The sequence below is a fragment of the Arachis hypogaea genome, chromosome 11 (genome assembly GCF_003086295.3).
Source record: "Arachis hypogaea cultivar Tifrunner chromosome 11, arahy.Tifrunner.gnm2.J5K5, whole genome shotgun sequence".
Classification (NCBI taxonomy): Eukaryota; Viridiplantae; Streptophyta; class Magnoliopsida; order Fabales; family Fabaceae; genus Arachis; species Arachis hypogaea.
The window spans coordinates 133788997-133809382 of record NC_092046.1 but is presented as its reverse complement, the minus strand read 5'-3'; the positions used below and the strand labels follow the sequence as shown (position 1 = coordinate 133809382).

General features: G+C 32.7%; 2 protein-coding genes and 1 non-coding gene across 3 annotated transcripts; 2 read left to right on the top strand and 1 right to left on the bottom strand.

The window, feature by feature from the left end:
- Positions 1-26: 26 nt before the first annotated feature.
- LOC112721848 (uncharacterized) lies at positions 27-12074 on the bottom strand. Its single transcript, XM_025772873.1, has 10 exons — positions 11783-12074; positions 11669-11701; positions 9565-9612; positions 9259-9360; positions 6977-7848; positions 6679-6862; positions 3524-6582; positions 2741-2815; positions 468-564; positions 27-349 (listed from the first exon to the last, which is right to left on the bottom strand). Exons 1-10 carry the CDS (start codon positions 12072-12074, stop codon positions 27-29), a joined length of 5085 nt encoding a protein of 1694 aa, XP_025628658.1.
- LOC112724548 (U2 spliceosomal RNA) lies at positions 1113-1308 on the top strand. Its single transcript, XR_003163705.1, has one exon. It is a non-coding gene; the product is annotated as a U2 spliceosomal RNA (small nuclear RNA).
- A 7320-nt stretch (positions 12075-19394) lies between the features above and the next one.
- Positions 19395-19985, top strand: LOC112721846 (uncharacterized). The gene is made up of 2 exons (XM_025772871.1): positions 19395-19663; positions 19733-19985. The coding sequence occupies exons 1-2, from the start codon at positions 19395-19397 to the stop codon at positions 19983-19985; spliced, it is 522 nt and encodes a 173-aa protein (XP_025628656.1).
- The last annotated feature ends 401 nt before the right edge of the window (positions 19986-20386 follow it).

Here is a 20386-nt window from a genome sequence, read left to right as displayed (position 1 = left end):
ATTTTACTGTCTAAATCTAATCTAACTTAAAGAACTTCACATGTCCCATTAACAAGGGATCCTACTTGAAGAATACGTTCTCCTACAATTACAAACGCAAAATATTGTACATGAACTTTCCTCCCCCTCTTCCTGGCGCCAAGCGTCTTCTCCATTGAACATCTTCGTCCTTGAAGACAAGATCTTTTAGTCAAGGACTTTGCAGCATTGCACCCTAACAGTGGGGCTCCACCAGCATTCTCTCCCATAGAACCAGATTTCTTGGAATTTACTGTCCACAATAAAAGTGCCTTCACCATGAAGAACTGGAGGCTTGCTGAGTTTTTGTGCCATGCCTTTGTTTGCCCACCTACCAAGAGAGGAAGATTTCAGCATAGGACAGTTTTATAATATCGTAATAATTCTTGTTTTACTTACAAATTATCTTTCCATACGTGCTTCTATGATTACAAACACGAAGATAATACCCATGAGGAACCGAAGATTGATTGCACAAAGCAATAACTTTGTCATGTGTAGCTTCCCAAATTTTAGAACCATGTTAATTATCTCATTTTGTGGTGACTGATGTGATAATAAACTAACTGAAAGCCATAAGTTAGTATATTAATAAAACTTGGGGAAAAATAAGAAAGAGATCACGAAACACATACATAAAAGCTTTAATAAACAAAATTTGACATTCAAAATAGTTATAAAATTTGGGAGTCTACATTTTCACAATACACATAAATTTTAATAAACAAAATTAGATATTTAAAATAGTTCTTGAATTTGGGGATGTCACATTATGGGTGTGAAAATTATCCTATATAATATGAATTCTGAATCTTCATTTTCCTGTTGCACTGTTTTGTTTAGCTCGGAACTTGGAGTATGAGTTAACTAAGTAAACCTTGATGAAGGAATTAGCCATGCTTGCCAGTTTTTAATCAATGTTCTTGTTAGAGGCACAACAATTTCGGACGACAAATGCAATGTATGCCGAAAAAAAGCACTTACCTCTTGGTACCACACTTAATAGTTTAGAAGGTTTAGTCCTATATCGTGGGGAGCAAGAATAGAGAGACGAGGCTTTAGTATAAAGGAAAGAATTGAAGACGGATTACAGCATACCTTTCTCGGCCTTTTGGCTAAGATCAAGTGTAGTATCTGTTCTTATCAGTTTAATATCTGATATGTGGGCTAATGGCCCACACGATATTAAATTTATTTTTTGAGGGGGATGGGCCGTTACAGTAGCTTGCTACTGGGACCTTCGAGCGTCGCCTAGGCCTTACACTACTGCCTGGGCCTGGCGCACCCCACCAATTTAGTTTAAAGGTTTCTTAAATCTTGGGAAAAATGAACCCACTTAATTAAATAATTTATGCCTAATATCTATTCAATTATGGGAATGTTTTAATCCTCAAGGCACTCCCTGGATCGCAATGCGTAATTTCACTATTTTCCATTGGCCTTAAATTTTGAGAGGACCGAAATGGAAGTGTTGCAATGTTTTCCCATGGGTTAAGGGATACCTTAACGAAATGATTTTCAACAATTCACTTGTTTAATCTTGCAGCTATTAAAGGGCAATTTACCATGCGGCTTCCAACATTACTAATACTAGCGGCTCAACAGGCACTTGCCTGTTCAGCCGCTTTTCTATTATTCGTTCTTTCAGCCGCTTTTCTATTATTCGTTCTTTAAATGTATTAGATTATATTTGTTAAATTTTAAGTTTAACGTGATCTTATTTATATTATATTTTAGTGTTGATATTAATATATCATTTACTCTTTAAATTTGTCAAATAAATATTTTTTCATCATTTTAAAATTAACATAACCTTATTTGTTTTATATTCTGTTGAGGGTAAAACTACTATAGAAAACTTTTAAAATGCTAAATTATAAAAGCACACAATAAAAATATATGTATATTATCAGTAAAAGATATAGTTCCAGAAATAACGACAAAAATATTATCCTAATTTATAAAGAGTATATATCTATAAATATCTATAAACCCAAATGCATGTTAGTTATTCTTAAAAGATTAATTTTTTCTAGATATCATGGATATTTATGTTTGTCTTCTTCTTTTTTAAGTGGTAGGCCAAAATATGATTCTGAATCTGAAGAGACCTGCATTTTCCTACAAATAATGGAAGGATAGAAGAAATGAATATGCTTATTTTTTTCGTTTTAAAATATCAAACTATAAGAGTATTACTGAAAAAATAGGAGAATACAAAGATTGTGTACCTAGAAAAAATCCGTCTTAATTCATTATACATCTCCTTGTCAATAACTTCTTGCATCCTGAAAAACTGTCAGATTTTGTTTATCATAAAAATAACCATATAAAACGCTTCAGGTTTATTCAAATAAATTGATTGCTTATTATAGAGAAGAATTTAATTAAAACCTGTAGAATTGTGACATCTTGTTTTGCATTGAACTTTCTGAAAGGACAAAAGAAATGACATTAATCCTTGTTTATCATTGACAAAATGTAAATTAAATGAAATTACATCTTTTTTTGTTAGGAATTTTTTTTAATAATAATTACCTGCAATGATATTGTTTTGGTTCGAAATGAGTTAGTTGTGTTCTTCTAAGTTCATGGCTGAAAAAAAAGAGTTAAAGTTTTAACATAGTTGGTATATAGGACGAAATAGATGGAAATATTTATTATGTAACAAAAGTTTATTGCATTACCTTTTATTTTTTTGTTCCAATATTTCTCTTTTTACCATCTTCCATAGTTGAGTTTTGTCTGCTTTAACTGTACCTCCCCAACCAATAGAATAAATTTTGATTGGATGAACCTGTGTCAATTGCACGTTTGATCAGTAACACTAAAACAAAAATATGTATCATCAGTGTAGTTGTCACTATCATTAATTATGTAATCCTTACTTTATTGTCGATTGGTCTCATTGATGCAATTGATTGCTCATCCTTCCATGTATTTCATAACGATTGAAATCCTGTTTCCTGTAATTTATTGCATATATGTATCACAATATATTGCAGTAGTGTCCTATATATATTACTTTAGAATTAAGTAATGATATATCCCAAATAAGATATACTTCTACCTTTTATTAGTTTTAAAATTTTAATTTTTATAATTTTATTGCTAAAATTATAAAATTGATAGCAACATTTAAAGAAATCAAATTTTGAATTCTTTTCAATGTATATACAAACATTGCAAACTATAATTTATTAAAAAACCAATAATGATATATTTTAAGGATGTATGACATAATTTTTATGATTTATATATGTGAATCGTAGTTGGTGCATACCTGTTGGGATAAGTAGAGGTTCCAGTTCTTTTCGCTTATCTCTTTTAATATGCTGATGAGCTCTCTTGATATCAATTTATCTGTTAAAAATCTTAGTCATTAGTTGTTAAAATTAGTGAACAAAACTATCTATTCCAATGTTGATATTGTAATGATAAAATTACATAATACACGGATTATACTTGTAAAAAGGCTCACATATTTGCCAAGGACATAAATTACCTGAGGTGCAGGTAACAAAATTTCTTTGAACACCACATTCTTTGTGAATTGTCCCCTTTTTCCATCTACTGTTCCTTCTTTGACTAAGATTTTTGTGGTTGACTGAGAAATACTTCGAGATAGAGCAACGTATAATTGACCATGGCTGAACACATGTTTAGGGAGATAGATCCCTACCTTAGGGATAGTTTGCCCTTGTGATTTATTTATCGTCAAGGCAAAACTCAACCTTACAGGAAATTGTTTTCTAATAAGCACAAAGGGTAGTCCTGAGTTCTCAGTTGTTTTGTGTTTTATCCGAGGCAGAAAAGCTCTTTTTCCAGAGTGATGGCCTGTTAAGATTTCCACGTCTAACATATTTTGAAAAGTTCCTCGACACAGTAGCCTTGTGCCATTGCATAAGCCTGCCTTAGGATCTATGTTTCTCAGTAACATCAGAGGAGCACCTTTTTTTACCTTCAACATATGAGGTGGCAATCCACCTGTGGAGATCGAGTTAAGATATTCTTGTTGATACAGATTATTTGTATCTCCTTCTACTTCATCAAAGGATGCTAAAATTCGTTCGTCTCCCGGAAATTGGTTGATGACTATATCATTAAGCTGTTGCACATCATGGTTCTTGGGTGTCAATATCGCCCTCTCCACCATATAAGATGCATCCCACCCATGAGATTGCAAATTTGGAAAGGTTTCTTCTATTAATTTGTGTAACGATGCCTCACCTTCCCATGGTATTGCCATGCCTACTTCTATTTGTACCAAGTCTTCACATATGGTAGGCTCAATCCCATCCCCTATGCGCATAAGATACTCCGCAAAATCACGATCATTAAGGGATCGCATATTTTGTCGCAAGTGAAGAATTTTGGTGAATGCCCACAAATGTGATTTAACAATAGAAGCTGAAATCATTTGGGACTTACTTCCTTTCGGCACAACAGGTAGTACTTGGCGAAAATCCCCTCCCATAACCATCACCTTCCCTCCAAATGGAGTATTATTTTCTAAGATGTCTCGTAATGTGCGGTCCAGTGATTCCATTGTCGCTTTATTAGTCATTGGCGCTTCATCCCAAATTATCGCGGTCGTCTGCCTAATCAGTTTTGCAAGATCAGATTGTTTACTTATATTGCACGTGGAGGATGGATCTGCATTGATTGGGATCTTAAATCTAGAATGAGCTGTTCGACCACCAGGCAGTAAAGTTGCAGCTATTCCTGAGGACGCAGTTACCAAGACAATATGTCCTTTACTTCTTAAGTCTGCAATTATAGCTCTGTAAAGAAATGTCTTACCTGCTCCTCCTGGTCCATCCACGAAGAACACTCCACTCTCTCTTCGATCAATTGTATTCATAATGCACCTGAAAGCTGCAGACTGGTCATGATTCAATCTTTCTATAGAACACAGGTCTTCTTGAGGAACTTCGATGGACATTTCTTCTTGAATAATTCTAGGCATGAAGTTGTCGTTGTCGCTGTCCGAGGTTAGAGCTGGTAAATCGTATTGTGCAATATGTTTTCCATGTTGTAGGAGGATGTCATTTAAATCCCTAAGCAAACGATTTGTCAACCCATTGCAGGTTGTAGTGCTTGTTGATGCGTAATCATCCACCATACATGAAAGAAACTCGTCCCACAAACTTCTTACATCTGTTGGCTCACAAAAAATTAGAATGGTGGCAAACAACCTTCTTAAAGCACATGGCATTCTCAAAATGGATGCCTCAACCAAACATGATCTTATACTACTATCACTCTCCAACAGTCCTCGATGCTGAGCGGATTGCCTAAAGGACGAATATTGGACACCATCGACCGTTAGCAAATCATCCCAACCAGTTGGGCCTCTTACATTTGACAACAGAATACGCAAATAGAATTTTTCACCTTCTGTTGGCGAAACGGTATAGATCCGACCGATAGCTCTCTTTTGTGACCTACGTCGACGCCATTCTTTTTCCTTGCTGTGCCAACTGTAATATTCTGGAATTTTCCTGTACAAAAGATGTCTAGATTGTTGGTCATCGGCCCGATTAAGTGCAAAGAATTCAGTGAGCATTGTTCTTGAGAAATAGTCATTATTAACTATTTCAGAAATAGTTTGGTGCTCATAAAAGCTCACTTGATGTTGATTTGGCAAATGAACTTGCAACCTCTCAACTGATGGGTACATTCGGTAAAGGTTGAATCGAAATATCCTCCAGCATGCCTCTGGAGCGGCAATCCATCTTGCATCAATAAACTGTTGCACCTCATCATAATGAGAACTTTTGTGAACCTCCATTGCCACACGGTCTGGTCCCTTATAGCAATACTTGTATAGATATTTTATGCTCTTGATACTGCTACATATCTCTACATTGATATGGCAATCATACTTCAGTAGTAGCCAAGGGTTGTACGGAACCACCCATCTATTGTCAATGGTGACATTTTGGTTGATAGGAATTGGAGTATCAAATCGCCTCCTATATTGAGGATATGAGTCATCACCTCGTCGTGTCTCTGGTACGAACTCTTTTGGGTAGTTGCGTTTACATTGACCGTTCTTCATGCACGGTGAAGATTGATTTAGTGTTCCGCAAGGACCATGGACCATATGCCTTAGCACTGCCTCATGTAAGTGTGGTTCTGTTTCTTTACATGGTATTTCCGCTTGGACCAAACTATCATATTGGTCAGGATCACTCAATTTGTCATTGTTTTCTAAGATTAGCAACATATGTACGTGTGGCAATCCTCTTTTCTGAAATTCGGTGACATAAATATAACTTTTCACCTTTCCCAATACACCTTTGGTAATAACATCCTGTTTTAATTGTTCGAACTTGGATCTGAAAATCCTAGTTGTTAGATCCGGACGATCCTGTGGAGTTTGAGTAGGACTGAGTTCCGAAGCTATTTCTGACCATGATGGATTGCATGTCATAGTTAGAAAAATATCCGGTTTGCCTTCTTTAAGAACAATAGCCATTCCATCCTCGTACCGTTGAGTCATGTCTCGACGACTGCCCACGAACGACGATGGTAATATCGTTCTTCTGCCAACATTTTCTAAAACAGATTTTAGAGAAAAGTATTATTAGTTTTAAAGTTTAAATTTAGGAACACGTAATGATCAATCATGTGACCGTTAAGTTGAGTAATTACCAGCATTATTCTCTCCTGTGTGCAAAGCATCTTGCAAGCCTTGATACAATTCAGCTCGAAGTTCCCTTTGTCTTTGTCGAACCCATCTTAACTTGCCTGTTTCCATTTTCACATAGTTGTCAACAACATATTGTTGAAGAAGTCGCCCCGCTTGCAAAACTGTTGAGTGATCATTGGGGCGGATCTACGAATATTGAGGATTATAGAAAATTGTTAGAAATTGTGAAATGATTTATTGGTACAAACTATCATCTACGGAAGTCTATAAATGATGTAACAAATATATAGGAGTTTGTACCTGGAGCATATGGCTATAATATGTCCGGCATGATACTTTGTTTCCACGTTGAGTTCGAGTATTTATATCCCATCCATGGGTTCCAAATGGAAAAAGAAGAGGATATTGTAGTGGATCGTAATACCCAACAAACTCTTGAATCCTTCTGAGGTTACCAGCATGGGTTTGAACCTTGATATCCCGTCCTCGCACCATTGTTTCAATATCATCACCGACTATTATGGCTGCTACTTGTGAAGCAGTTGGGAGACTGTATTGTGGTTGATTAGCAGGTCGCTCTCTGATCACCAAACTACACTCTTGCACATCTAGTCGTTGTGCAAGCTGGCGGAATACATGGATAAAAGGATTATATCGGTGCAACAATTGTTGTAGCTTCAAAACCAATCTTTCATGCAGTTGTGTGTTCTCCTGCATCCTATTTTGTAACTCGTGATCAGTATCGTATATATATAGTTGCAAGAAGCGTGGCCGCGCCCCCTGATCCGGATGAAATCCTCCTATACTGTGGTACATTGATCCTTGAGCACGGAATGTATATATACCATGACTTGCTGAAGCTAATTGTTCGTCTATGTGTACACCACACGAAGTGAATGAAAAAACATGATTGTAACCACGAATGTGTTTCCTAAAATGGTTCCCTTCTGCGGAAGGGTCTAAGAAGATGTCTAGTAATTCCTGAGGAGCATTTACTTGGGGCAAAGAGACTTTTCCTCCATTGCAACACATGTCAAATGTTTCATGGTGAAACAGACGTGCATTACAGTGTGTACATGTCCTTGTAGGAGGCAGTGTAGTTTGAAGCACTGTTGTATTCGCTTGAAAATTTCGAGCACAATTGTGGGATGTTCGGACATGGTGTCTAATTTCTGCACTCGCATAGGAATATTAAAATATTATGTTATAGATTTCTTTTCCTACATGTGCCAATAATTGTATGGTTAGGTACTCGGGTAGAATTTATTAATTATTTCATATTATTTTAGATAGTGAAATCAAGGGTGAACAAAGAATATATATACAACTTTTCAATTGAGGTTTGTGTTTTCAAAATTAAACGCAAGTTTTAAAAATGTCGTGTCTTTTTCTATATTTTTCTATTGCCTAAACTAATATAAGATTGTCAAAATTTGAAGTTTTAGGTAATATATGAAGTTAAATATAATTTATTTAATAGAGCAAATTTATATTCTGAGTTATATTGAAATATACAAAGAATATTTTTAAAATTATATAATTCTATTGTATTTGTATTTGCTATTTAATTTTATGGACAAATTTTGAATGTTGACCACTAATTTGTAATAATTTTAATTATATTTTTTAAAATTATTATGATAAATTAACGATATTTTTTAAAATTGCATAAATATTTTTTTATGGTTAACATACATGGTGTTTTTTTTATTTTGTTATTTTTGGTGGTGTTTATGTTTATAATATTTTATACATTATTAAATTTTAATTTGATAATCTTGTTATCATCAAGGGTTTATTTCCTAGTTTCCTAGTAACTATAACGATGTTAAAATTTATTTTGCATCACTAAATAATATTATATGTCTCATAGTTTTTGCTATTGGATAAACGATGTAGTAGCATTTTTTTTGAGTTAGTACTTAAATCAGTGATTCATTAAGAAAATTTTTTATAACTCATAAGAATGTATATACCGTTATCTATGTTTTTAATTTGAGATCTACATTATTTAGTTACGTGTTGACTTGTAACTTTTAATATAATGTTTAGGTTTTTTTATCTTTAAGAAATTAGAACACTTTGTGCTATTTGTAAATTTCACCATTTATTAAATGTTTAATATGTTAATGACCTTATAATAAAAAGGACCCATATAATTTATACAGTTTATTTTTAAATACATGAAATAGGACATCAATATTTTTGTAGTATCTATTAATTGTTGTTTTTGTGTTTATTTTTTTGTGTGCAGTTTTTGTTCCTTAATTTTAAAAGATATATGTTGTTACAACAATTTTATTATATAGTTATTGTTAGTTATATTAGTTTCATGAATGTATCAATTATTTTAAATATTTTATTTGTTAAGTATTTAATTTAAATTTTTTTATTAAATTCAGAATTTTGGTTACAGTATATATAATAAGCAGTACATATAATAAACATAAAAAAATGCATTTGTTATTACGATAACTAATAAGCATAATAATACAATAAGTTTAACTAATCACATTTTATATAGTAATGATTATTATATGATGATGATGATAAAATATTAAAAATATAAATAGAGTACTCACCATTTATATTTGCATGACTTCTAGTATTGTTTATAGTTGGTTCATAAGAAGCAATTGGTTGAGAATTTGAATTAGTAGTTGTAATGGTGTCTTGATGTACACCTATATTTAAAAACAATGCAAAATTCATATGTTATCTACCTTTTTCAGAGATAAAAAACAGAATATTAGCGCTTAGCAATAAAATAAAGCGTGTTAATGAAGTTAGTTAATTTTGTTAATATTATACGTTAAGAAGATTTGATGTGCAGACAAATTAACTTATATCGATGTATTTACATGTTTAAAGCATATAAAGATACTAACCAGATGATCTATTACTTGGACCAGCTCCGTTACCATATATTTCGGTACCTATATTTTTAAAGAGCAATAAATAAAATAAGCATAATTAAACTCATAAGAGAAGAATTAGTTATCATAATATTATATTAGTTAATTTTGATTGCAAGAAATAAAATATCGATAACTTTAATTATTTTAGAATTGATCTAGATTTCTTTATTATAATATAAATAGTTTGTTCTATGCTTCTATTATATTTTTTTATAGTACTTTTTCTCAAAGGTTTGAATTTCGTCCATTAATGCGTGAGATATTTTAACTTATTTTGTTAATTTATTACCTTAAATTGATGATATGATGAGTATTTCATCAATTAAGACAATTAAGAATACAAAGATATGATTAAAGAATATTTTATTTGTTATACTGTAATGTATTCTTGTTTTTTTGTGTTTATGTTGATAATAAAAGGAATTAATCTTTATAAAATAAAAGGAACTAATCTTTATTTATGTAGGGCTATTTTTATCACAGAAAATAAAAAATAATAACTCTTGTAATTTTTTAACCATTATGTATAGTTTATTATATATCGGTATACATTTGATTAATGAGTACACGTTTATATGTAATTTTTTAAAAAAAATAAATATTGGACTTAAAAAATATGTAAATCATGTGTTGTAGATTTAATTATTTCAATAACTTTAGTTAATAATGATTTATGTTTCTTTATAGTTTAAATACTATTGTCCATTGGAATAACTATTAATAAAACAATTATATTTTATATACTATCAGTCATTGTCCTTTAATAATATATTGATCACTTATATACTATTGTATTATAGGCTATTATGTATGAAACATACTAATAAAAAATAATAAATTATTAATATTTTGTTCACGTAATTTTATTTATATATCATTATTATGATTATAGTATAGCGTTATTTATATTAATTATTTATATTTAATAATTTTTAAAAAATATCATGAAAAATTACGGATAAAAATATAATTAATAAATTTAATTTTAAAATATTATGTATCTGGAGTACGTAGTGTCAGTTTTCTTTATTATAAGTGATTTAATTTTTAAATTCTGTTAAACCCATTTTTTAATAAAAAAGAAACATAGTCAAAGGAATTGGATACTAAAAAAAGAATTGGATACTAAACCTGTGTATCTCGATTATATGTTGGTATTTATTGATGACATAATTTTATTATTATTATTATTATTATTATTATTATTATTATTATTATTATTATTATTATAGTATAACGTTATCTATATTAATTATTGAAATTTTAATAAATTTTAAAAAAATATCATGAAAAGTTAAAGATAAAAATATAATTTATAAACTTAATTTCAGAATGTCATTAATCCTAAGTACGTAGTATGTGTTTTCTTTATTAGAAGTGGTTCAATTTTTAAATTTTGTTCGTAGGTAAGTTCATTTTTTAATAAAAAAAAGGATAAAAAAAATAAATGAGAACATGTGTTTTCCTATTATATATTGGTATAGATAGATAGCTTTTATTATTTTAAATAGCTGTTATATTTGTACGTAGGTGAGATATATCCTAATTTTATTTTTGATTTCTTAGAATTATATATCATTACCAATTGAGAATACAAAAAGTTAAAAAAAATTAAATTAAAGTATTGTTAAGAATTTTAATGTTGCATTGATTTATTAATTTAATATATAAATTTTATTTTTTATTATAAAATTATTATCAAAAACTTTAATATAAAAGTACTTTTTGTCGTTAATCTTACGTGACATTATTTTTTTTATTTTTTTAATACAAATATATAAAAATTATATATTACGTTATATATTATATATTGGACGATGGGAATGAAATATATTAAAGAAATATTATTATTAGTTACTGACCATTAATTTCTGAAAAAAAAATTTTATAGATGAATGATGTCTAAAAAATTTAGAATGTTAACTTTTAACTTCATATACCATTAATATATTGTTTGATTAAGAAAGATACTGCTTGGATGGTAAACTATGTATAGTAATATTAATTTAATTAATTTTTTTACAAAATATTAATGATAAAATAGCAACCAATTATGTTATTTTTATTTCTGTACCTGTGGCAGTTCTATTGCCATGCGCTTCCATTCCTGCATTTTTAAAAAGTAAAATATAATTATTAAGAAAGAATTCAATTTAACAAAAAAATTTATATGATGTTATCGTGTTACCCGTAACAGATTGATGATAAGTGGTAGCTCTGGCCATTTGTCTAATTGTAGTCAATCTGGCTACCCCTATATTTGTAGTTAATCGGGCACCTCCACCAGTGTTGGGCATTGAAGTTGTATCAGTTGATATGGCAACTTGTTTTCCTTGTCGAATCATCTCCCGATAACTTGCACGTCTTCTAGCCAGGTATTGTTGTCTCTGTTCCTCGGTCATGTTCTGTCTTCTTCGCCTAGCATAATCTGTCCAACTGGGTCGACGTTGACGTGGCTGTGGATTTCGTGAAGTTTCCATTTTTATTTGTCAGAAAGATAGGAATAATATGCAGAGGTAAAACGTTTGTGAGAGCACGATTGAAAGGGAAAGAGTCTTTTAAGAGTTGAAAGTGAGTTAGTTTTTAAAGCGAGTACGTAGTAGTAGCAGTTTTTTACAGTTTTAAAATATATCGTGGGTTGATGGGAATCAGTTTGACATTCTATCGTGGAGTAAATAAGAGTTTTTTAATATATTGAATCCAGTGTCTAAATAAAAAAATAAGCAGGGATAAAATAGTAAGAAAAAATTGTGTACCAAATTTTTTTATTCTCATTATACGTTGGTATTATATACGTTGGTATTATATACGTTGGTATTATACGTTGGTATAGTCCATTATATATTGTATATTGTATATATATATATTGGTATAAATTTAATTAATGAGTACACTTTTATCTGTAAATTTTGTTTAAAAAATAAATGTTGGACATAGAAAATATGTAAACCATGTGTTGTAGATTTAATTATTTGGATACTTTAAATACTGTTGTCCCATTGAAATAACTATTAATAAAATAAATATATTTTATTAATTATCAGTTATTGAACTATAATGATATATATTGATCACTTATATACTATTGTATTATGGATTATTATGTATAAAAAGTACTTATTAAAAAATTATAAATAAAAAATCATAAATAATTAATTTTTTGTTGACGTAATTTATTTATTTATATTATTATTATGATTGTAGTATAATGTTATTTATATTAATTATTTATTTTTTAATAATTTTTAATAATATTCATGAATAATTATTATAGATAAAAATACATTTAATAAATTTAATTCCAAAATATTATGTCTTTTGAGTACGTGGTGTCAGTTTCATCTATTAGAAATAGTTCAGTTTTTAAGACAACTCATTTTGGTTTAAAAAAAGGAACAGGGGCAAAACAGGAAGAAAGATTTGGATACCAAACATCCATATCCCCATTATATATTGGTAGAGAATTATACGTTGGTATTATACGTTGGTATAGTCCATTATATATTGTATATTGTATATATATATTGGTATAAATTTAATTAATGAGTACACTTTTATCTGTAAATTTTGTTTAAAAAATAAATGTTGGACATAGAAAATATGTAAACCATGTGTTGTAGATTTAATTATTTCGATACTTTAAATACTGTTGTCCCATTGAAATAACTATTAATAAAATAAATATATTTTATTAATTATCAGTTATTGAACTATAATGATATATATTGATCACTTATATACTATTGTATTATGGATTATTATGTATAAAAAGTACTTATTAAAAAATTATAAATAAAAAATCACAAATAATTAATTTTTTGTTGACGTAATTTATTTATTTATATTATTATTATGATTGTAGTATAATGTTATTTATATTAATTATTTATTTTTTAATAATTTTTAATAATATTCATGAATAATTATTATAGATAAAAATACATTTAATAAATTTAATTCCAAAATATTATGTCTTTTGAGTACGTGGTGTCAGTTTCATCTATTAGAAATAGTTCAGTTTTTAAGACAACTCATTTTGGTTTAAAAAAAGGAACAGGGGCAAAACAGGAAGAAAGATTTGGATACCAAACCTCCATATCCCCATTATATATTGGTATAGATACACAATTTGTAAAACGGATATTTGCATAAACTATGTAAAAGGCATTACTAATATACACAATTTGTATACACAATTTGTAAAACAGATATTTGCATAAACTAATAATATACAATTTGTAAAACGGATATTTGCATAAACTATGTAAAAGGGAATCCGCAGTAACAGATATTTGCATAAACTAATAATACACAATTTGTAAAACGGATATTTGCATAAACTATGTAAAAGGGAATCCGCAGTTTATAAATACACGTAAATCTTACAAATATACATAAATTGTCACAGTATCGCAGTTTATGTTCTAGGCCAAAATTAACATAATCAGCGATAGGAGTGTTGCGGTTTATTTTTAGAGAGAGAGAGAGAAAAGTGTGGGTGGTTGAGCTTGTTCAGGTCGGGATTATGACGGAAGAACGCAGTCTTTACAGGCTCAATAGCGTTGCGCACGTTGCTGACAGCATAAACGAAGATGTTAGTTTGGTTATTTTTAGTTAATGTATTTCATATAATATTTTTCCAAGGCTTGTGATTTAGGTATTTAAATTTAGATTTAAATTATTATTTTAAAATTATAAAATTTAGTATATAATTAATTTAAATTAAAATCTTGAATCATTTATGCAGGTTTTATTGAATTTTGGGATTAGAAAATAGGAACTGTATGTTACCTGTTTAAACTTTAATATTATATTTTTTGTGTTAGATTACTTTAAATTAGTGTTGAATTTTTTATTTGTTTGGTTTCTTCTGTCACATGCTCCAGCCGACTAGGTGTATTTATAATGTCCGAAGGTAGCAGAACATGCCTCTGCATGACAGGATCATACCCTATCTGGAGAGGGCTGGCTTGTACCACCTGGTGAGGCTCAACGCGAGGTGGTTCTGGTTGGACGAGTCCTTAGTCAGCGCTTTCATTGAGAGGTGGCGTCCTGAGACGCATACCTTTCATATGCCTTTTGGAGAGTGCACTATCACGCTGCAGGATGTAGCATACCAGCTGGGGCTGCCCGTGGATGGTTTACTTGTATCCGGGTGCCTTACAGATTTTGAGAAGCTTATGGAAGAAGGCAAACCGGCGTGGGAGTGGTTTCAAGAACTGTTTGGCGAGCTTCCATCATAGAATAAGGTAAAGCAGTATACAGTCCACTTCACCTGGTTTCATGAGAGGTTCAGGGTGCTGTCGAATGATGCTACAGAAGACACCGTATGCAAATATGCACGAGCTTATATTATGATGCTGCTTTCTAGGTATACATATCTGCACAGTTAGACTTAAACTGTAATTTTTTTTTATTATGGTTCTACCTATTAACTAGGTCATTAGCAATTTATACATGTGTATAACATTGTATTCGTTCAGGTGGGCCACCTACTTACCGACATCCGACCGCAAGGAGAGAGTTATCCAGTGTCGCCTTTTGTTGGACCGCTTAGGTGATCGAGATGTAAGTTTATTCATTTTGTTTCCATTTTTATCTAGTAATTAACTATATATTTATTAGTTAATGGACTAACGGAGTGTTCTGTCAACGTTTGTAGTTTGTTTGGGAGCCTTATGCTTCGCTCGACGTGATGGCCGTTGTTCATCCAGAGATTCCCATAGAGGAGCACAGTCGGTTATGGCGCGCATGTACTTGCTTGATATACTTCGCCGTCATTGAGTGGCACCAGGTGGATAGGGTGCTGCCACAGCTGGGTGGCGTTCAGCACGAGTCTGATCCGGCCTCGAATATAGATTGGCTCCATGCCAAGGATGGGAGGGATGGAGACAGATGGTTCCCGAACTACTATCAGATATGGCACCTTAGTTAGTAGAACAGGGTTGATTCTGTTCTGAGTATCCCCCGGGTGCCTGATCCCAGGCCGTCGGCAGAGTTTCTGAGATGGTGGTACAGAGTGGCCCATAGGTTTCTGTCGCCGGATTCCTTAATTGCCTATCCTAGGCCGGAGAAGATCAGTCAGGATGTTGTTCAGAGAGGTTCGTCACAGGCGCCTTCTAGGTTTCTGATGCCGGATGTGCCTGATAACAGGCGCGTGGAGAGGCGACGACGCCTTGGTACCCGGGCTATAGACTGGAAATGGCGATGGCTGGATGAGATGATTCAGGATGACATAGCTAGTGGTGACGGAGTAGGACATGTCGATCACCGTGTCCGGCGTGGCCGTCCTCAGCGTCGGGGTGGTGCATCAGGGGTTGCATCTGGTGGTCCTGGTGATAGACCCACCGAGCAGGCAGGGACAGGGTCCCAGGAGGTTCCTTTTACACATGTTTTGAGCTCCTAGATATACCATGAGATCTATGGACAGATGTATGATGACCTGGCAAGCCCGACTTTCACGATGGATATGGACGATCAGGTCGGCAATTCACAGTTCTATACCGACTTTGCAGATCTCATCCGGGATGACGACCCTCCGCATTTTCAGCACCAGACCCCACAGGATCAGGTGCTGGAGTCCTAGCCCCAAATGGACGTTGTGCAGGGGTACCGCCTAGATGTGGAGGAGATTCAGCGGTACCAGCCGCAGATGTTTGACCCTCAGGGGTACCAGCCCCAGCCACAGTTTTATGTAGACCTGAATGAGCCTGCTAGTAGCGCGTATGACAATTGGTTCAGCATGGGAAGGACGCCTCTATCTGCATATATGGTGTGGGCATGCCTGTCGATCCTCCAGCACAGCAGCGCCAGAGGCCAGCTAGAGTGAGACGGGCCGCTCGATGTGATACATGGTCGCATCTCCTAGGTGCATTCGAGGATGACTCTCACGAGGAGGATGAGGACAGGCAGGAGCCGTAGCTGTTTATTTTATGTTTTCATTGATGATACGTATGTATGTCTGATTTGTCGTGTACTTTTGTATTATGTGATGGTACTTAGTTTATTTCCATGGACTTATGTATGTTTTACGTATGTTTTTATATATCATGGACTTAGTTTATTTTATGTTTCTGCACACTTCTCATTCACGCATAAACCACTGGATCCCTGTCGCGGTTTAGGCACACTGCTCATTCACGCATAAAGTTGTGGTTTAGGCACACTACTCATTCACACATAAACCACGGCACCCTTATCGCGAATTATGTTAATTTTGGCCTAGAACGTAATTCGCGACACCTCTGTAGCGGTTTACATGTATTTGTAAATCGCGGGTCTCCTGTCGCGGTTTACATAGTTTATGAGAAAAATGCATTTTGGTATCCGTTTTGCAAATTGTGTATATTGGTAATATTGGAAGCCACTTTATTTATTATGGTACATTGCCCGCTATTAAATGTTATTGGTATTTTTATATTTTTGATTACCTAACTCAAAACAGTAATTAACATTTAACAATGATGTTTTCTGTTTATGTTTAATGTTGAAGTGCTTCAAATATTTGGAGAAAGCCTTAACGCTGTCATTTTTATTCAACACGCATTCAGTAAAGTTGGCTAAGATCAAGTGTAGTATCTGATTCTTATTAGGAGTGTTCATGGGCCGAGCCGAAAGACCCAGACCCGGTCCTAAAAGAACACTAGGTTTATTTTGTCCCGACCCAAAGTGATCCGAAAAGAAATTGGATTAAACCAGGTCAATTCGATGAAATATTAGTATATACAAATTTGTAAATTTATATATTAAAATAATAAAGTTTTATTTTTAAAAAATAAATTCAACAAATGTTAGATCATATTTATATCAAAATAAATAATTTTAAAACAAAAATAATATCATATAATATAAAAAATATTAATTGAATTATAAAAATATAACATAACATTACTAATTAACTCAAATATATATTTTTATTGTAAAAAGTAACTTTGAGTCCGGTCCGGGTGACCCGAAACAAAACTCAAACCTAACCCGAAAATAGAACCGGACAAAAAATAGAAATCTAAACCCGACAAAATATGTCTTGAGTCCGGACCGATTTCGGGCCGAATCGAGTCTTGGACACCTCTAGTTCTTATCAATTTAATGTCTAATATGTGGGTCATTGGCCTACGCAATATTAAATTTATTTTTTGAGGGGGACGACCACTACTTAGGCCTTACACGGTTGCCGGAGCCTGGTGCGCCTCACCAATTTAAGAATTTAAATTTTTAAATTTTAATTTCAAAAAATAAAATGTGATTTTTTATTTTTAAATATTTTTTTGTTTTATTTATGAAATAATTGGTAAAAAATTAAATTTTATTTTTTAAAGTAAAATTTAAAATTCAAAAAATCTAAGTTTTCAATTTAGTACAAAATTATTTATGTTTTTATCTTAAATAGTCACTTATTTATTTTAAGATTATGTGACTAATGTCTAGATGATAGGATAAATATTTTCAAATTATATTTTAAGTTGCAATATATGAATATGTTAGTTTAGCGTGATTTAAGTTACATGGTATGAAAATTTTAGGATAATTGACGTAGATAAATCATATAGAAATTAAATTTATTAAATTTATGCAAATGCACGATTTACAAATTACATGTAATTTGTTACACAAAATTAAAAAAATAAAAGAAAAAGTGTGAAATTTACTGATAGAAAATTTGAGTACTTTTATTCGGTCATCGAATACATCAGATTTAAAAATTAGTATATTGCAAAAGTTTGGTGTGTGTGAGAGCAAGTGGGTGAAAAATTATTTTACAAAATACTTATTGCAGTTGTATTCTCTGGTGTGAAGTATGATATATTTGTGATAGGGTCCGACGAAGATCTGCAGGCTTTGTTTCATTGTCAGAGAAGTTTTTCGGAAGTGAAAATACACGAGTTGTATGTGAAGTTAGAGGATGGTGTTGACAGTTCTGGGGCATCAGCTCCAAATCCTCAATCCACTGCGTTGGGGATGCTTTTAGTTCGATGCTTATGGTTGCATAGATTTGTCCGTTGGTTGCATCTCCATCTGTTCCAGTTGGAATGGTTAGTTCTTATCGCATGATTCCTGATTCTGTTAAAAATGTAATGCGAGAGGGTGAATTGGATCGAGTTGAAAATGCAATGTGAGAGGATGATTCAGACGAAGAGCTTGTTGACATACTTGGGGAGAGCGATAAGGATAATAGGAGCAATCTACCTACACAGCATGGCCTATCAAGTTTCGGTACACAGCAACATCCTCCATATTTCTCAACCTTGAACTTGGATGCTATGGGGAAACAGTCAGACGTAGATGCTACCTTTGGAGGTTAGGGCTTGCATGATAGAATCGTTCCTACAGAATTTTAGATCGGATAATCTTTCCAGAATAAGTAGGAAGCTATGTTGAGTGTAAAGAATTACAGCATCTGCCATGGAGTTCAGTATAGGGTATTAGAGTCAGATCATCTTAAGTACCATGGGAAATGCAAGGAGTTTGGTAAAGGTTGCACTTGGTTGATTCGCATCACACTTCGGCAACGAAAGGGTACCTGGAAGGTATGAAGGTACAATAGACCTCACACTTGCATGGCTACATCGATTTCAAGCGATCACCAGTAGCTTGATTATCACGTCATTTGTGCTAGGATCTTTTCGTTGATTAGAGCTGATGCTGCGGTTGTGATAAAGGTGTTGTAGCAAGCTACAGAAACAACTTATGGTTTCAAACCTACTTACAGAAAAGTTTGGTTGGAAATGAGAAGGCAATAGCATAGATCTATGGAGATTGGATAGAGTCCGCCACGTTGGATTCTTGGTGTGCAGTCCACCATGGTCGGAACCATTACATTGTTGAAGACTTCTCCTGTTAGAGTTGGTGATCAGGTTGATGAATCTACAGCGTACTTTCATTGTCTTTTTTGGACATTTCCTCCTTGTATTGAGAAATTTCGACATTGTAAGCCATTGGTGAGCATCGATGATACTCACTTGTATGAAAAATATGGCGATACTTTGCTTCTAGCTATTGCGCAGGATGGAAACTTGAATATCTTGCCCATTGCATTTGTTCTTGTGGAAGGTGAAAATGTGGAGTCATGGTCTTTTTTCTTGACCAACCTATGACAACATGTGACTCTGCAAGAGGGTATTCTTATGATCTTTGATAGGCACAATGGCATGAAGGCTGCTCTGGAGGCCCCTAATAGTGGTTGGCTACCTCCTCGTGCTTATCGAGCATTCTGTATTCGTCATGTTGCCGCTAATTTTCAGCTGAGTTTCAAGGGTCAGGACGCAAAAAGGCTTCTTGTGAATTATGCTTATGGGAAGACCGAGGCAGAGTATGACTATTTGTTTGATATTATGAGGACCAAAAATTGGCATTGTGTGATTGGGCAAACAGAATGGAATACAATAGGTTGACTCAGCATCAGGATAGCAGCAGACGTTTTGACCACATGACCACCAACATATCTGAGTGTATTAGTTCTGTTCTGAAGGACACAAGAAATCTTCCAGTCACTTTGTTGGTCAAATCCACATAAGAAAGGTTTGCATTGCTGTTTGGCTGCGTTTGTTTCTAAGAACAGGACAGGACAAGACACTGAGAACAGGACAGGACAAGACACTGATGGACAGAGACACAAAATTTTGTGTTCTTGTATTCTGTTTGGTGAAAAACTAGAACAAATTATGAAAATTCAATCTATTCTCAATTTTTTCATTCAAAAATTTTGAGATGAAAAATATAACAACAAAAAAATAATTATGAAAAATTAACAAGAATAAAGAAAGAAAAAATAAAAAATAAGTTATGTCCCTTG

Bases quoted from the DNA above. Each gene is read 5' to 3' on its own strand.
- LOC112721848 (XM_025772873.1), bottom strand. From the start codon at position 12,074: ATGGAAACTTCACGAAATCCACAGCCACGTCAACGTCGACCCAGTTGG. The intron at 7,849-9,258 runs GTGAGTACTCTA...ATGCGAGTGCAG, and splicing joins AAGTCATGCAAATATAAATG to AAATTAGACACCATGTCCGA. The intron at 350-467 runs GTATTATCTTCG...CTCTCTTGGTAG, and splicing joins CAATCTTCGGTTCCTCATGG to GTGGGCAAACAAAGGCATGG.
- LOC112721846 (XM_025772871.1), top strand. From the start codon at position 19,395: ATGGTCGGAACCATTACATTGTTGAAGACTTCTCCTGTTAGAGTTGGT. The intron at 19,664-19,732 runs GTCTTTTTTCTT...GATCTTTGATAG, and splicing joins GGTGAAAATGTGGAGTCATG to GCACAATGGCATGAAGGCTG.